General features: G+C 61.7%; 2 protein-coding genes across 3 annotated transcripts; one reads left to right on the forward strand and one right to left on the reverse strand.

The window, feature by feature from the left end:
• The first annotated feature begins 125 nt into the window (after positions 1-125).
• On the forward strand, positions 126-7,292 carry MAPK7 (mitogen-activated protein kinase 7). Its single transcript, XM_065859509.2, has 7 exons — positions 126-209; positions 913-1,087; positions 2,013-2,178; positions 3,109-4,655; positions 5,590-5,948; positions 6,549-6,676; positions 7,036-7,292. Exons 2-7 carry the CDS (start codon positions 928-930, stop codon positions 7,166-7,168), a joined length of 2,493 nt encoding a protein of 830 aa, XP_065715581.1. The 5' UTR covers positions 126-209; positions 913-927; the 3' UTR covers positions 7,169-7,292.
• A 666-nt stretch (positions 7,293-7,958) lies between these two features.
• Positions 7,959-17,320, reverse strand: LOC136114193 (syntaxin-1B). 2 transcript variants are annotated; one of them, XM_065859511.2, is made up of 10 exons: positions 17,041-17,318; positions 14,572-14,646; positions 13,107-13,206; positions 11,797-11,871; positions 11,614-11,687; positions 10,820-10,928; positions 10,667-10,740; positions 9,991-10,128; positions 9,144-9,254; positions 7,959-8,151 (listed from the first exon to the last, which is right to left on the reverse strand). In XM_065859511.2, the coding sequence occupies exons 1-10, from the start codon at positions 17,068-17,070 to the stop codon at positions 8,071-8,073; spliced, it is 867 nt and encodes a 288-aa protein (XP_065715583.1). In that variant the 5' UTR covers positions 17,071-17,318; the 3' UTR covers positions 7,959-8,070. The 2 variants fall into 2 exon arrangements, with proteins under 2 accessions (XP_065715583.1, XP_065715582.1); XM_065859510.2 differs by lacking the exon at positions 7,959-8,151 and having other exon boundaries at positions 8,888-9,254; positions 17,041-17,320.
• Positions 17,321-17,415: the final 95 nt, after the last annotated feature.

Genomic DNA, 17,415 nt, shown 5'->3' on the forward strand with positions numbered 1-17,415 from the left:
CCGCCGGCTCCAGCCAATGGCAGCGCTCCCGCGTTGCCACTTCCGCCCCATTCCCCATAGCAACAAGGGGCGGGGTTCGCGCTCATTGGCCGGCGGCAGCGCGGGCGGGGCTGAGGGTGGGGAAGCGCTGATTGGCCGGCGCGCTCGGGAGGGGGCGGGGCCGGGCGGGGCCGCATCCGGGTCCCCCCGCGGGGAAGCGGCGGGAGGAGGTGAGCGAGGCGGGGGCGGTCGCCATGGGAACGGCCCGCACTCCTGGGTCCCCCCGCACTCCTGGGTCCCCTCCCGGACGCCCGGGTTCCCCCCGAACCCCTGGGTCCCCCCCGAGCACCTGGGTCCCCTCCCGCACTCCTGGGTCCCTCCCCGAACGCCTGGGTCCCTCCCCGAGCTCCCGGGTCCCTCCCCAAACTCCTTGGTCCCTCCCGAACTCCTGGGTTCCTCCCCGAACTCCTGGGTCCCTCCCGAACTCCTGGGTCCCCCCCCGAACTCCTGGGTCCCTGGGGTGTGTGGGTCCCGGACGCCTGGGTCCTTAGGATATCTGGGTCCCTGGGATATGTGGGTCCCTGGGTTATGTGGGTCCCTGGGGTCTATGGGTCCCGGACGCCTGGGTCCCTGGGATATGTGGGTCCCTGGGATATGTGGGTCCCTGGGTTATGTGGGTCCCTGGGGTCTATGGGTCCCGGACGCCTGGGTCCTTAGGATATGTGGGTCCCTGGGATATGTGGGTCCCTGGGGTCTATGGGCCCCGGACGCCTGGGTCCCTGGGTTATGTGGGTCCCTGGGGTCTGTGGGCCCCGGACGCCTGGGTCCTGAGCCGTGTGGGTCCCGGATGCCTGGGTCCCTGGGATATGTGGCTCCCTGGGGTGTGTGGGGCCCGGACGCCTGGGTCCTGAGCCGTGTGGGTCCCGGCCGCAGGGTCCCGCAGGCCCCATGGCGGAGGCGGAGCGGGGCCCGGGCGGGGGCCCCCTGGCGCTGCTCAAGGCGCGGGCGCTGGACGTCACGTTCGACGTGGGGGATGAGTACGAGATCATCGAGACCATCGGCACCGGCGCCTACGGCGTCGTCAGCTCCGCCCGGCGCCGCGACACCGGTGAGCGCGGCGGGGTCCCCCCGGACGCCTGGGTCCCCCCCCGGATGCCTGGGTCCCCCCCCGGACGCCTGGGTCCTCCTCCAAATTCCTGGGTCCCTCCCGGACGCCTGGGTCCCCCCCGGACGCCTGGGTCCTCCTCCAAATTCCTGGGTGCCTCCCGGATGCCTGGGTCCCCCCCCGGACGCCTGGGTCCTCCTCCAAATTCCTGGGTCCCTCCCGGATGCCTGGGTCCCCCCCGGACGCCTGGGTCCTCCTCCAAATTCCTGGGTCCCTCCCGGATGCCTGGGTCCCCTCCCCGATCTCCTGGGTCCCCTCCCGAACTCCTGGTTCCCATCCATGAACTCCTGGGTCCCTTGGGGCACTCCTGGGTCCCGTCCTGAACTCCTGGGTCCCTCCCGCACTCCTGGGTCCCTTGGGGCACTCCTGGGTCCCTCCCGAACTCCTGGGTTCCTTGGGGCACTCCTGGGTCCCTCCTGAACTCCTGGGTCCCTGGGGGCACTCCTGGTTCCCCTCCCCGAACTCCTGGGTCCCCTCCCCGAACTCCTGGGTCCCTCCCCGAACTCCTGGGTCCCTCCCCAAACTCCTGGGTCCCTCCTGAACTCCTGGGTCCCCTCCCAGATGCCTGGGTTCCCTTGGGTGGGTTTCCCAAACTCCTGGGTCCCTTGGGGCACTCCTGGGTCCCTCCCTAAACTCCTGGTTCGTGTCTTGATCTCCTGGGTTCCATGGGGCACTCCTGGGTCCCTTGGGGCACTCCTGGCTCCCCTCCCCAACTCCCGGGTCCCTCGGAGCACTCCTAGGTCCCCCGGGGCGCTCCTGGGTTCCACGGGGCACTCCTGGGTCCCTTGGGGCACTCCTGGCTCCCCTCCCGACCTCCCTGGTCCCTGGGGGCACTCCCGGGTCCCCCGGGGCACTCCTGGGTCCGCAGGCCAGGCGGTGGCCATCAAGAAGATCCCGAACGCGTTCGACGTGGCCACCAACGCCAAGCGCACGCTGCGCGAGCTCAAGATCCTCAAGCACTTCAAGCACGACAACATCATCGGCATCAAGGACATCCTGCGCCCCACGGTGCCCTACGGCGAGTTCCGCTCCGTGTGCGTCCCGCCCCATAGCGACCCCCGGGGGGCACCCGTGGGGCGGGGGGGACGCGTGGGACTGAGCCCCAGGGGTCCCCGGTGCCACCACGGGGGTGGCATTGAACCCCTCCCGGACGCCTGGGTCCCTCCCGGATGCCTGGGTTCCCTAGCGTGGGTCCCTGGGATATGTGGGGTGGACCTCACCTGCCCCATTGGGTGATGTTGACCCATAGTGACCCCTCCCGGACGCCTGGGTCCTCTTGGAGGACGCATGGGATGGACCCCACTTGATCCATGGGGTGGTGGTGACACCATGGGGACGTCCCCAGCGCCCCCTAGAGGGTGGGAGGATGCATGGGATGGACCCCACTTGATCCATGGGGTGGTGGTGACACCATGGGGATGTCCCCAGCACCCCCTAGAGGGTGGGAGGACACATGGGATGGAACCCACTTGATCCATGGGGTGGTGGTGACACCGTGGGGACGTCCCCAGCGCCCCCTAGAAGGTGGGAGGATGCATGGGATGGACCCCACTTGATCCACGGGGTGGTGGTGACGCCATGGGGATGTCCCCAGCGCCCCCTAGAGGCCAGGAGGATACATGGGATGGACCCCACTCGATCCATAGGGTGGTGGTAACACCATAGTGACTTCCCCAGCGCCCCCTAGAGGGCAGGAGGACACATGGGATGGACCTCACTTGATCCATAGGGTGGTAATGACACCATGGGGACGTCCCCAACCCCTTCTGTGGGTCATGGGAACACATGGGATGGACCCCACTTGATCCACGGGGTGGTGGTGACACCATGGGGACGTCCCCAGCGCCCCCTGGAGGGCGGGAGGCCACACGGTCCAAACCCCACCTTGCCCGTTGGGCAACGCCAACCCACCAGCGACCCCTCCCGGACGCCTGGGTCCCTTTCCCCCCTCTTTCCACCGACAGCTACGTGGTGCTGGACCTGATGGAGAGCGACCTGCACCAGATCATCCACTCGTCGCAGCCGCTGTCGCTGGAGCACGTGCGCTACTTCCTGTACCAGCTCCTGCGCGGGCTCAAGTACATCCACTCGGCCAACGTCCTGCACCGCGACCTCAAACCGTCCAACCTGCTGGTCAACGAGAACTGCGAGCTCAAGATCGGTGACTTCGGCATGGCCAGGGGGCTGGGGGGCGACCCCCGGCACGCCAAAGCCTTCCTGACCGAGTACGTGGCCACGCGCTGGTACCGGGCGCCGGAGCTGCTGCTCTCGCTGCACCGCTACACCCGCGCCATCGACATGTGGTCCGTGGGGTGCATCTTCGCCGAGATGCTGGGGCGCCGCCAGCTCTTCCCGGGGCGCAACTACGTGCACCAGCTCCAGCTCATCATGGCGGTGCTGGGCACGCCGCCCGCCGCCGTCATGGCCGCCATCGGCGCCGAGCGCGTGCGCGCCTACGTCAAGAGCCTCCCGCCGCGCCCGCCGGTGCCCTGGGAGAGCCTGTTCGGCGACGCCGAGCCCGCCGCGCTGGCGCTGCTGGGGAGGATGCTGCGCTTCGACCCCCGCGAGCGCGTCGGGGTGGCCGAGGCGCTGGGCCACCCCTTCCTGGCCAAGTACCACGACCCCGAGGACGAGCCCGAGTGCGTCCCCGCCTTCGACTTCGCCTTCGACCGCCGCGCGCTCACCAAGGAGGAGATCAAGGCGGCCATCGTGGCCGAGATCGAGGATTTCCACGCGCGGCGCGACGGCATCCGCGGGGCGCTGGCGCCGGCGCAACGCGCGGCCAACGGGGACGCCGGGGCCAGTGGTGGCGTCAGCGCAGTCAACGGCGGCGCCAATGCGGTCAACGGTAGCGTCAACGTGGTCAACAGCGACGTCAACGTGGTCAACAGTAGCGTCAACGCAGTCAACGTGGTCAACAGTAGCGTCAATGCGGTCAACCTGGTCAACCATAGCGTCAACGCGGTCAACCTGGCCAACAGTAGCGTCAACGTGGCCAATGGTAGTGTCAACGTGGTCAATGTGGCCAATGGTAGCGTCAACGTGGCCAACGTGGTCAACAGTAGCGTCAACGCGGTCAACCTGGCCAACAGTGGCGTCAACGCGGTCAACCTGGCCAACGGTAGCGTCAACGTGGCCAACGTGGTCAACAGTGGCATCAACGCCAACGTCAACACGGTCAACGCCAACGTCAACACGGTCAACGCCGAAGTCAATGTGGTCAACGCCAACGTGGTCAACGCCCAAGTCAACGCGGCGAAGGCCAACGCGGGCGCCCCCGGTGTGAACGTGGCCAACGTCAATGTCGCGGCGGCCACCGCCGCCCCCGCCTGGCCGTGTGCCGATGTGGACATGCCCAGCCCCGCCCCCGCCCCCGACTGCCCAATGGGGTCCCCGCGGGTGAAGGCGGAGCCGGGGGCCCCGCCCAAGCGCGACGGCGCCATCTCGGACGACACCAAGGCCGCGCTCAAGGCGGCGCTGCTCAAGTCGGCCATGAGGAACAAGAGCAAAGGTGCGGGGGAAGGTGGCACCTGGACCCCTGGGTCCCCTCGTGGGGTGAAGGGTTGGGTGTGTGGCTTCTGCTCAAGGTTTTGGTGGCCAGAGGTTGGTGGGGCGGGGTTGGTCGTGGTGGGGTTGGTCATGGTGGGGTTGATCATCATTGAGTTAGGTTGGTCATGATTGGGTTGGTCGTGGTTGGGTTGGGATGGTCATGGTCAGGTTGGGTTGGGTTGGGTTGGTTGTGGTTGGGTTGGTCATGATTGGATTGGCTTGGGTTGGTCATGGTTGGCTTGGGTTGGTCACGGTTGGGTTGAGTTGGTCATATTTGGGTTGGTCATGGTTGAGTTCATTGTTGAATTGGGTTGGCTTGGGTTGGTCATGGTTGGCTTGGTCGTGGTTGAGTACGTCGTTGGGTTGGTCATGGTCGTGGTTGGGTTGGTCGTGGTCGGGTTGGGTTGGTCGTGGTTGGGTTGGGTTGGTAATGGTTGGGTTGGTTACGGTTGGGTTGGTCATGGTTGGGTTGGGTTGGTCGTGGTCGGGTTGGGTTGGTCGTGGTTGGGTTGGGTTGGTCGTGGTTGGGTTGGGTTGGTCGTGGTTGGGTTGGGTTGGTCATGGTTGGGTTGGTCGTGGTTGGGTTAGGTTGGTCGTGGTTGGGTTGGGTTGGTCATGGTTGGGTTGGTCATGGTTGGGTTGTGTTGGTCGTGGTCGGGTTGGGTTGGTCGTGGTTGGGTTGGGTTGGTCATGGTTGGGTTGGTCGTGGTTGGGTTGGGTTGGTCATGGTTGGGTTGGTCGTGGTTGGGTTAGGTTGGTCGTGGTTGGGTTGGGTTGGTCATGGTTGGGTTGGTCATGGTTGGGTTGGTGACCTGTGCTCTTGGGTTGTCTTCTCTTGCCTCCCACTGCCTCACCTTCTCCCCCCTCGCCTCCCATTGGCTCCCTCCTCCCCGCAGACCCCCCATTGGCCGCCGCGGAGGCCGCGGAGGTGCGCAAGCCGGTGACGGCGGCCGAGCGGCAGCGCGAGCGCGAGGAGAAGCGGCGGCGGCGCCAGGAGCGCGCCCGCGAGCGCGAGAAGCGGCAGCGGGAGCGCGAGCGGCGCCGGGAGCCACGCGGCCTGGTCCTGAGCGACGACGACCGCCACCTGCTGGAGCGCTGGACCCGCATGCGCGACCGCGCCCGGCCCCGCCCCCCAGCCCCGCCCCCCGACCCGGCCCCGCCCGCCGCCCCGCCCGCCGCCGCCCCCCAACCGTGGCCGGAGCCGCCGCCCGACCCCGACGTGGCCACCGTGACGCAGCAGCTCTCCAAGTCACAGGTGAGGTGACCCCTGGTGTCCCCCAGTGTCCCCTGGTGTCCCCCAGTGTCCCCTGGTGTCCCCCAGGCAGTAGGTTTCAGAGTTAACACTGAGTTGTGTACACTATAGGTGTTATCAGTAGGCTTCAGAGTTAACACTGAGCTATGTACACTATAGATGTGATCAGTAGGTTTCAGATTTAACACCAAGCTGTGTACACTGTAGATGTTATCAGTAGGCTTCAGAGTTAACACTGAGCTATGTACACTATAGATGTGACCAGTAGGTTTCAGAGTTAACACTGAGCTATGTACACCATAGATGTGATCAGTAGGTTTCAGAGTTAACACCAAGCTGTGTACACTGTAGATGTGATCAGTAGGTTTCAAATGTTATCAGTAGGCTTCAGAGTTAACGCTGAGCTGTGTGCACTACAGATGTGATCAGTAGGTTTCAGAGTTAACGCTGAGCTGTGTATGCTGTAGATGTGATCAGTAGGTTCCAGAGTTAATAATGCTGTGAATAGTGTCCCCCAGTGTCCCTCAGTGTCCCCAGGCTTCTGGGGAGGGACCCAGGCGTCCGGGCGCCGGGTGTCCCGCTCACGGCCGGCGCCCCCTGCAGGTGGAGGACCCGCTGCCCCCCGTGTTCTCGGGGACCCCCAAGGGCAGCGGCGCCGGTTACGGGGTGGGGTTCGACCTGGAGGAGTTTCTGAGCCAATCGCTGGACGCCGTGGGCGACGCCAAGGACAGGTGAGGGACCCAGGCGTCCGGGAGGGGACCCAGGCGTCCGGGGGGGACCCAGGAGTTCGGGAGGGACCCAGGAGTTCGGGAGGGGACCCAGGAGTTCGGGAGGGGACCCAGGAGTTCGGGAGGGACCCAGGAGTTCGGGAGGTGGACCCAGGCATCCGGGAGGGACCCAGGAGTGTGGGAGGTGACCCAGGAGGGGACCCAGGCATTCGGGGAGGGGACCCAGACGTTCGGGAGGGGACCCAGGTGTCTGGGAGGGGACCCAGGAGTTCGGGAGGGACCCAGGAGGTCAGGAGGGACCCAGGCATCCGGGAGGGGACCCAGGCATCCGGGCTGAAGCTCCGCCCCCCTCCCCGCCCCAGCCAAGCTGATTCGGCGCCGCTGTCGGCCTCGCTGCTCGCTGATTGGCTGGAGGTCCATCGGCTCAGCCCCGCCTCCCTCGAGAGCCTCCAGCGCGACCTGGGCTCCCCCATGCTGCTGGCCGACGACCTTTGACCCCGACCCCCCCACCAGGGGACCCAGGTGTCCGGGTCCCACCCACCCCCCGGGTGTGTGGGGGGCTTTGACTCCTCCCACTCGACGCTTTGGCTCCGCCCACGTGATTAAATTGGTGAAACGACCCAGTTTTGGCCCTGGGGCGGGGGGACCCAGGCGTCCGGGTGGGGACCCAGGAGTTCGGGGAGGGGACCCAGGCGTCCGGGGGGGCGGAGCAAGAAGAGGCGGAGCCGGGAGCGGTTCAGCTGTTGATCGTCTGTCACCACGAGGGGGCGGGGCCAGCGGGGGTTAATTAGGGCGGGGCGTTAATTAATCGGCTGAATGGTTGATTAACGGGTTGGGGGGCTCATTAATTAGTTGGATGGTTGATTAATGGGTTGGGCGGTTGGTTAATTAATGGGTTGGGTGGTTAATTGGGGGGGTTGGTTAATTGGGGGGGTTGGTTAATTGGCTAGATGGTTAATTGGCTGGATGGTTAATTGGCTGGATGGTTAATTGGCTGGATGGTTGATTAATGTGTCAGGTGGTTCATTAATTAGTTGAGTGGGTGGATGGTTAATTGGGTGGTTGGTTAATGGGTTGGGTGGTTAATTAGTTGGTTAATTGGTTGAATGGTCCATGGCCCATCCCCCACATGACCCCTCACAACCCCCCATGACCTCTGACCCCTCCCTGGGGTCACCCCCCACCCCCATCGATGGCAGCGGGAGGGACCCAGGCGTCCGGGAGGGACCCAGGCGTCCGGGGGACCCAGGCGTCCGGGGGCAGATGGGATGGATGGAGGTCCCAATGAATCATCTCATTGTTTATTGGGGGCGCGTGGGGGTTCGGTCTCGTTCCGGGGGGGGGGGGGGTAATTAACGGGTGATTAATTAAGGGGGGGGAGGGGCGAGGGGGAGGGGCTACAGGCCCAGGGTGCCCCCGATGGACGAGGCCAGGACCACCCCCAGCACCACGCAGCAGATGATGATCATGATCTTCTTCTGCAGCGCCCGCGCCACGCAGGGTTGCAAATGCAAATGCCAAATGCCAAAATTCCAAAATTCCAAAATTTCAAAAATTCCAAAATTTCAAAATTTCAAAATGTCAAAAATTCAGAATTCCAAAAATGTCAAAATTGTAAAATGTCAAAATTTTGAAATTGGAAAATGTAAAAAAATTCGAAATTGGAAAATGTAAAAAATTCAAGATTGGAAAATGTCGAAAATTCAAAATTTCAAAAATGTAAAAAATTCAAAATGTCAAAATGTCAAAATTGAAAAATGTCAAAAATTCAAAATTGAAAAATTGAAAAATGTCAAAAATTAAAAATTGAAAAATGTCAAAATTTCAAAATAATTGAAAAAATTCCAAAAATTCAAAATTGAAAAATGTCAAAAAATTCAAAATTGAAAAATGTAAAAAATTCAAAATTTCCAAAGTTCAAGTTAAAATTTTCAAAATTAAAAGTTTAAAAATTCCAGAATTCCAAAGTTTCAAAATGCAAATTTTCATGATGTCAAAATGTAAAAATTTCAAAATATAAAAATTTCCAAATGACGTAAAAATTTCCAAAATTTCCAGAATTTCAAAATTTCAAACGTTTCCAAGATTTTGAGAATTTCAAAGCCCGGGTGATGAAATTTCACAGATGAGGAGATGAGATTAAAAACCCTCAACCCAAAGTCGATTGAAAAGAAAAACAGGAACGGGAAATGAAATCAAAGCCAAATAAAAACGTGGATTAAAATTAAAATGAAATTAAAAAGCGAATGGAAATCGAGAAATAAACCCACGAATTAGGAATTTGAAGGATGAATGAGAATGAAAAGCGGCGCAGCATCCGGCAGCGGGGGGAAAGAGAACAGAGCGGCCGTTACCCAACCGCCCACCCCCGCCGGGGACCCCGGCGTCCGGGCCCCGTTTCCCCGAGGGACCCAGGCGTCCGGGCCCCGTTTCCCCGAGGGACCCCGGCGTCCGGGCGGTTCCGGCTCACCCTCCGCGCCTTGCTCTGGTACTTTACGGCCTTCTTGGTGTCGGACACGGCGCGTTCCACGTAATCCACCGAGTGCTCCACGTTGTACTCGATGCGGTCGATCATCTCCCCCTACGGACACGCCCACCGGGGGCAGCCAATCAGCACCAAGGAGGGGTTCGGGGGGGTTCTAGAGGAGCCAATGAGGCCCCAGAATGGCTTTGGGGGGGTTCTAGGTGAGGCAATGAGGCCCCAGAATGGCTTTGGGTGGGTTCTAGGTGAGGCAACGAGGACCTAAAATGGCTTTGGGTGGGTTCTAGGTGAGGCAATGAGGACCTAAAATGGCTTTGGGTGGGTTCTAGGTGACCCTTGGTGGCCCCAAGACCTTCCAACCACCCAATTAACCAACTGAACAATTAACCGTCCACCTAATTAACCAACCACTCAACCCATTAATCAGCCACCCAACCAATTAACCATCCAAACAATCGATCTCATTGGGTTCTGGGTGACCCCATTGGGTTCTGGGTGATCCCATTGGGTTTGGGGTGTCCCCCCCAGGTTCTAGGTGACCCAATGGGTTCTGAATGGGCTCGTTGGGCTCTAAGTGATCTCACTGGGCTCTAAGTGATCTCATTGGGTTCTTAGTGACCCCATTGGGTTCTGGGTGCCCCCATTGGGTTTGGGGTGTCCCTCCAGGTTCTAGGTGACCCAATGAGTTCTCAATGGGCTCATTGGGTTCAGGGTGATCCCATTGGGTTCTAAGTGATCTCATTGGGTTTGGGTTGACCCTGTTGGGTTCAGGGTGACCCCATTGGTTCTGGGTGGCCCCATTGGGTTCTAAGCAAGCCCATTGGTCGGGGCGTACCTGGCTCTCCACCAGCATGGCCATGTCCACGAACATGTCGTGCAGCTCGCGGATGCTGGTCTCCAGTTTGATGATCTCGTTGTGCCGCGTCTCGATCTCGTTCAGCGCCTGCTTGGTCATCTGGGAGTCCATCTTGATCTGGGCGGGGCCAAGAGAGTGGGCCAATGGGGGCGTCGGGGGTGGGGTTTGGGGGATTCGGGTCAGTTCTGGGTGACCCAATGGGTTCTGAATGGGCTTGTTGGGTTTGGGGTGACCCCGTTGGGTTTGGGGTGACCCCATTGGGTTCTGGGTGACCCCATTGGGTTCTGAGTGATCCCATTGGGTTTGGGTTGATGCCATTGGGTTCTAAGTGATCTCACTGGGTTCTGGGTGACCCCATTGGGTTCTAAGTGATCTCATTGGGTTTGGGTTGACACTATTGGGTTCTGGGTGACCCCATTGTGTTTTAAGTGGCCCCATTGGGTTCTGGGTGACCTCGTTGGGTTCTAGGCACCCCTGTTGGCTTCTAGGCAGCCCTATTGGGTTCTAGGCATCCCCCATTGGGTTCTTAGTGGGCCCATTGGGTCCCAGGCGCCCCATTGTGTTCTAGGCGGCCCTATTGGGTTCTAGGCAGTCCTATTGGGTTCTAGACGCCCCATTGGGTCCCAGGCGCCCCACAGCCCCCTAGGTCACATACGTCATCGGTGAAGATGGCCAGCTTCCCGCTCTCCAGCATGTCCTCCAGCTCCTCGTTGGTGGTCGTCCGCCCGGCTGCGGAAGCGACATGGGGGTGACCCCCCCTTCCCCCGGGGTGTCCCCAGGTGTCCCCTCCCCGCCCCGTGTGACGCACTGATCTCCAGCTGGCGCTGGATCCGGTCCTTGCAGCGGTCGCGGTACTTGGACTGGGTGGCGTTGTACTCGGTCATCACCTCCACGAACTTGCGGGACAGCGTCGAGTGCTGGGGACAACGGGGGGACAACAATGGGGTGACAATGGGGGAACAACGGGGGGGGCGGTGTCGCCGCCATTGGGGGTCACAGGGGTGACATCGGAGGTAACGATGGGTCCAGGGGGTGGTTGGGTTTGTGTTGACCCCATTGGGTTCTGGGTGATCCCATTGGGTTCTAAGTGATGTTATTGGGTTCTAAGTGGCCCCATTGGGTTCTAAGTAGCCCCATTGGGTTCTGGGTGATCCCATTGGGTTCTAAGTGATGTTATTGGGTTCTAAGTGGCCCCATTGGGTTCTAAGTGGCCCCATTGGGTTCTGAGTGGCTCCATTGGGTTTGGGGTTTCCCCCCAGGTTCTAGGTGACCCCATTGGGTTCTGGCTGACCCCGTTGGGTTCTAAGTGATGTCATTGGGTTTTAAGGGATGTCATTGGGTTCTGGGTGACCTCATTGAGTTCTAAGTGGCCCCATTGGGTTCTGGGTGACCCCATTGGGTTTGGGGTGTCCCCCCCAGGTTCTAGGTGACCCAATGGGTTCCGAATGGGCTCGTTGGGTTTGGGTTGACCCCATTGGGTTCTGGGTGATCTCATTGGGTTCTGGGTGATCTCATTGGGTTGGGGACACGGGGATGACGTTGGGGTGACAGGGGGGTGATGTTGGGGACACGGGGGTGACACTGGGGACAAGGGGGGGTCACCTGTGTCTTGCGGATGCGCAGATCGGCCGACGAGCGGTTCATCCCCTCCTCCTGCTCGATGCTCTGCTCGATGGCTGCGGGGACACCGCTCGCAACGTGTCCCCATGTCCCCCGTGTCCCCATGTCCCCTGTGTCCCCGTGTCCCCAAGTGTCCCCCAGTGTCCCCAAGTGTCCCCGTGTCACCTTTCAACTTGGAGCGCACTTTGTTGGCCGTTTTCTTGATGTCGGCCGTCAGGTCCTCCAGCTCCTGCTTGGTCTCTGGGGATGGCGGGGACAGGGCTGTCACCTCCCCATGGGGTCCCCACGATGTCCCCATGGGGTCCCCACATCCCATGGTGTCCCCCATGGTGTCCACAATGGTGTCCCCACATCCCATGATGTCCCCATGGGGTCCCCAATGGTGTCCACATGGTGTCCCCAGTTCCTGGAGTCCCCCATGATGTCCCCATGATGTCACCATGTCCCCCCATGTCCCAGTGTCCCCCAATTCCCCCCAATGTTCCCATGTCCCCCCAATATCCCCAGGTCCCCCTAATGTCCCCATGTCCCCCAATTCCCCCCCATGTCCCCGATGTCCCCATGTCCCTCCATATCCCCATGTCCCCCCATGTCCCCATTGATGTCTCCGTGTCCCCATGACCCTGTGTCCCCCCATGTCCCCATTGATGTCCCCATGTCCCCACTGATGTCCCTATGTCCTCCCATGTTCCTGATGTCCCCATATCCCCCCATGTCCCCATGTCCCGCCATGTCCCCCTGTCCCCATATCCCCATTCACCCCAATGTCCCCCAATGTCCCCCTGTCCCCATATCCCCATTCACCCCAATGTCCCCATATCCCCATTCACCCCCATGTCCCCATGTCCCCATTGATGTCCCCATGTCCCTCCACATCCCCCCATGTCCCCCGATGTCCCCATGTCCCCTGATGTCCCCATGTCCTCTGGTGTCCCCATGTCCCTCCATATCCCCATGTCCCCCCATGTCCCCATTGATGTCCCCATGTCCCCATGACCCCGTGTCCCCCCATGTCCCCATTGATGTCCCCACTGATGTCCCTATGTCGTCCCATGTCCCTGATGTCCCCATATCCCCCCATGTCCCCATTGATGTCCCCATGTCCCCATGACCCCGTGTCCCCCCATGTCCCCATTGATGTCCCCACTGATGTCCCTATGTCGTCCCATGTCCCTGATGTCCCCATATCCCCCCATGTCCCCAGTGTCCCCTGATGTCCCCCCATGTCCCGTGTCCCCATTGATGTGCCCATGTCTCCCGATGTCCCCATGTCCCCCTGTCCCCATATCCCCATTCACCCCAGTGTCCCCATATGGCCATTCACCCCCATGTCCCCATGTCCCACCATGTCCCCATTGCTGTCCCCATGTCCCCCGATGTCCCCATGTCCCCATTGCTGTCCCCATGTCCCCGATGTCCCCATGTCCCCCAATGTCCCCGTGTCCCCCAGTGATGTCCCCGTGTCCCCCGCTCACTCTCGTCGGGGTTGGGGGCGGCCAGGATGGCGCTGTGCTGCTTCTTCACCTGCTCCACGTCCTCCGACAGCTTCTCGATGCAGCCGCGGATCTCCTCCACCTGCGGACAGACGGACACGGGACGGACGTGGGGACAGTGGGGACAACGGGGACAACAGGGACCTGGGATGGACATGGGGACAATGGGGACAATGGGGACAACGGGGACAACGGGGACAATGGGGACCTGGGATGGACATGGGGACAATGGGGACAATGGGGACAACGGGGACAACGGGGACAATGGGGACCTGGGATGGACATGGGGACAATGGGGACAATGGGGACAATGGGGACAACGGGGACAATGGGGACCTGGGACGGACGTGGGGCATGGGATGGACATGGGGACAATGGGGACAATGGGGACCTGGGACGGACGTGGGGACAATGGGGACAACGGGGACAATGGGGACGGACGTGGGGACAATGGGGACCTGGGATGGACGTGGGGACAATGGGGACAATGGGGACAAAGGGGACCTGGGACGGACGTGGGGCATGGGACGGACATGGGGACAATGGGGACCTGGGACGGACGTGGGGACAATGGGGACAATGGGGACAGGGGGACACGGGGACACCATGGGGGTCCCAGGGGTGGCCGTGGGGTGCTCTGGCCCCTATAGGCTCCATGTGTGGGGCTGGGGGCTCTGGGGGGTGTCTATGGGATCCATATGGGGTTTGGGGGGGGTCTCTGGATCCTATGGGGGCTCTGGATCCTATAGGGGTCTATGGATCCTATGAGGGGTCTATGGATCCTATGGGGGGTTTGAGGGCTCCTATAGAGGGTCTGGGGATCCTATGGGGGGTCTGGGGATCCTATAGGGGTCTCTGGACCCTATAGGGAGTCTGTGGATGCTATGGGGGGTCTGGGGGCTCCTATAGAGGGTCTGGGGACCTATGGGGGGTCTGGGGGCTTCTATAGAGGGTCTGGGGATCCTATGGGGGGTCTGAGGATCCTATAGGGGTCTGTGGATCCTATGAGGGGTCTGTGGATCCTATGGGGATTCTGAGGATCCTATAGGGGTCTGTGGATCCTATGAGGGGGTCTGGGGATCCTATGGGGGCTCTGGGGATCCTATAGGGGTCTCCGGACCCTATAGGGAGTCTGTGGATGCTATGGGGGGTCTGGGGGCTCCTATAGAGGGTCTGGGAATCCTATGGTGGGTCTGGGGATCCTATAGGGGTCTGTGGATCCTATAGGGGGGTCTGGGGGCTCCATGGGGTCCATGGGGATGTCTGGGGGTCCTATAGAGGGTCTATAGAGTCTCTATAAGTTCGGGGAGGGGCATTTGGTTCCATAGAGGGTCTCTGGACCCTATAGGGAGTCTGGGGATCATATGGGGGGTCTGGGGGTCCTATGGGGGTGTGTGGGGTCTATAGGGGGTCTATAGGGCCCCTATAGGTGTCTATAGGCCCCGACCTGCTCGAAGAACTCGTCCATGAAGTGATCGCGGTCGACGTGGACGACCTCGTCCTCATCGTCACTGTCCTTGGCCTGCGGGGGACCCAGGCGTCCGGGAGGGACCCAGGCGTCCGGGGGGGGACCCAGGCATCCGGGGGGGACCCAGGTGTCTGGGAGGGACCCAGGCGTCCGGGGGGGGACCCAGGCATCCGGGGGGGACCCAGGTGTCTGGGAGGGACCCAGGCATCCGGGGGGGGACCCAGGCGTCCGGGGGAGACCCAGGTTTTGGGGGACCCAGGCATCTGGGGGGGGACCCAGGCGTCCGGGGCAGACCCAGGTTTTGGGGGACCCAGGCATCCGGGGGGGGACCCAGGCGTCCGGGGGGGGACCCAGGTTTTGGGGAACCAGGTGTCTCGGAGGTACCCAGGCATCCGGGGGGGGGACCCAGGCATCCAGGGGGACCCAGGTTTTTGGGGGACCCAGGCATCCGGGGGGGGACCCAGGCATCCGGGGGGACCCAGGCGTCCAGGAGGGACCCAGGTTTTGGGGGACCCAGGCGTCAGGGGGGGGACCCAGGCATCCGGGGGGGACCCAGGTTTTGGGGGACCCAGGCATCCGGGAGAGGGGACCCAGGCATCCGGGGGGGACCCAGGTTTTGGGGGACCCAGGCGTCCGGGAGGGGGGACCCAGGCATTCCCCCCATTCACAAACTGAGCGCTGCGCCCCTATTGGCCGCCCTCCACCCCTGCTCATTTGCATAGGTGGGAGGAGCCACGCTGTGATTGGCCGAGAGCTGTGAGTCATCTCCGTGGCCTGATCCCGCCCCTCCCCATTGGCTGCTCGCGCCGGCTCATTTGCATAAGCCCCGCCCCTGCACCACAACCCCCCCGCGCGCCATTGGCTCCCGCCGCGCCTCATTTGCATAACCCGCCCCTCCCCCGCGGCCCCTGATTGGCCGCCGCCCCCCCGGCCCCGCTCCCGCGCTCTCCCGGCCGCCCATTGGCCGAGGGGGGGATCCCGGGGCCAGGCCCCGCCCCCTGCGGGGACCCAGGCGTCCGGGGGGACCCAGGCGTCCGGGGAGCCCCCGCGTGTCCCCCCACAGCACCCACAGCCCCCACAGAACCCTATAGCGATCCACAGCCCCTATAGAACCCTATAGCGACCTACAGCACCCTATAGCGACCCACAGCCCCCATAGAACCCTATAGCGACCTACAGCACCCTATAGCGACCCACAGCCCCCATAGAACCCTATAGCGACCCACAGCCCCTATAGAACCCTATAGCGACCTACAGCGCCCTATAGCGACCCACAGTCCCCACAGAACCCTATAGCGACCCATAGCCCCCATAAAACCCTATAGCGACCCACAGCCTCTATAGAACCCTATAGTGACCCACAGCACCTATAGTGACCCATAGCGCCCATAGCCCCCCCAGCACCCATAGCACCCTATAGTGACCCATAGCACCCTATAGGACCCCATAGCAGCTTGTAGTGCCCTATAGCTCCCCATAGCCCCCCATAGCACCCTATAGACCCCACAGCACCTATAGCACCCCATAGCACCCACAGCACCCTATAGCACTGTGTGGTGTCCCATAGCGCCCTAGAGCATCCTATAGACCCCATAGCACCCTATGGCGTCCCAGAGCCCCCACTGAGCCCCATAGCATCTTACACCCCCCCATAGCACCCACAGAACCCTATAGCACCCATAGAACCCTATAGCACCCATAGAACCCCATAGCACCCATAGACCCCCATAGTGTCCCACAGCATCCTATAGCCCCTCCATAGCACCTATAGCATCTTATAGTGCCCCATAGCACCCACAGTACCCTATAGCATCCTATGCCCCCCCCCTATAGCACCATATAGCATCCCATGGTGCCCCATAGCCCCCCATAGTGCCCTATAGCCCCTATGCACCCCACAGCCCTCCAGAGCACTCATAGCCCCCTATGGCATCTTATAGCCCCTATGGCATCTTATAGCCCCTATGGCATCTTGTAGACCTCTATGGCATCTTATAGCCCCCTATAGCATCTTACAGCCCCCTATGGCATCTTATAGACCCTATAGCATCTTATAACCCCCTACAGCATCTTATAGCCCCCTATGGCATCTTATAGATCCTATAGCATCTTATAACCCCCTACAGCATCTTATAGCGCCTAGAGCATCTTATAGATCCTATAGCATCTTATAGACCTCTGTGGCACCTCTATGGCATCTTACAGCCCCCTATAGTATCTTATAGATCCTATAGCATTTTATGGAACTCTATGGCATCTTATAGACCCTATGGCATCTTACAGCTGCCTATAGCACCCTATAGCCCCTATAGCATCTTACGGCCCCCTATGGCATCCTATAGCCCCCTATAGCATCCTATAGCCCCTATAGCATCTCACGGCCCCCTATGGCATCCTATAGCCCCCTATAGCATCCATACCCCCGCCCCCCGTTCCCCCCCCGCTCACGCTGCGGAGCTCCTGGGTCCGGTCCTTCATGGTGGGGACCCAGGCGTCCGGGAGGGACCCAGGCGTCCGGGAGGAGAGAGAGAGAGGGGACCCAGGCGTCCGGGAGATGGGAGGGGGGGGAGGGGGTCAGGATGGGGTTGGGGGGAGGGGGGAGGGAAAGGAACCCAGGCGTCCGGGGGGGACACAGGCGTCCGGGAGGGGACCCAGGCGTCCGGGAGGGGACCCAGGCGTCCGGGGGCTGCGGCGGCGGCTGCGGCTGCGGAGGGGGGAGGGGAGGGGGGGGGAGGGGCGGCTGCGCAAAAGGGGCTGCGGCGGGGGGGGAGGGGCCTGGGCACGAGCGGCCCTTGCACGCTCAGCCCCTTGCACGAGCCCCTT

The sequence above is a fragment of the Patagioenas fasciata genome, chromosome 37, assembly GCF_037038585.1.
Source record: "Patagioenas fasciata isolate bPatFas1 chromosome 37, bPatFas1.hap1, whole genome shotgun sequence".
In the NCBI taxonomy this organism is placed as follows: Eukaryota; Metazoa; Chordata; class Aves; order Columbiformes; family Columbidae; genus Patagioenas; species Patagioenas fasciata.

Bases quoted from the DNA above. Each gene is read 5' to 3' on its own strand.
- MAPK7 (XM_065859509.2), top strand. From the start codon at position 928: ATGGCGGAGGCGGAGCGGGGCCCGGGCGGGGGCCCCCTGGCGCTGCTC. The intron at 2,179-3,108 runs GTGCGTCCCGCC...TTCCACCGACAG, and splicing joins TACGGCGAGTTCCGCTCCGT to CTACGTGGTGCTGGACCTGA. The intron at 6,677-7,035 runs GTGAGGGACCCA...TCCCCGCCCCAG, and splicing joins GTGGGCGACGCCAAGGACAG to CCAAGCTGATTCGGCGCCGC.
- LOC136114193 (XM_065859510.2), bottom strand. From the start codon at position 17,070: ATGAAGGACCGGACCCAGGAGCTCCGCAGC. The intron at 11,872-13,106 runs GTGAGCGGGGGA...CGCCATCCCCAG, and splicing joins CGCCCCCAACCCCGACGAGA to AGACCAAGCAGGAGCTGGAG. The intron at 10,929-11,613 runs GTGACCCCCCCT...CGTTGTCCCCAG, and splicing joins TGCGCATCCGCAAGACACAG to CACTCGACGCTGTCCCGCAA.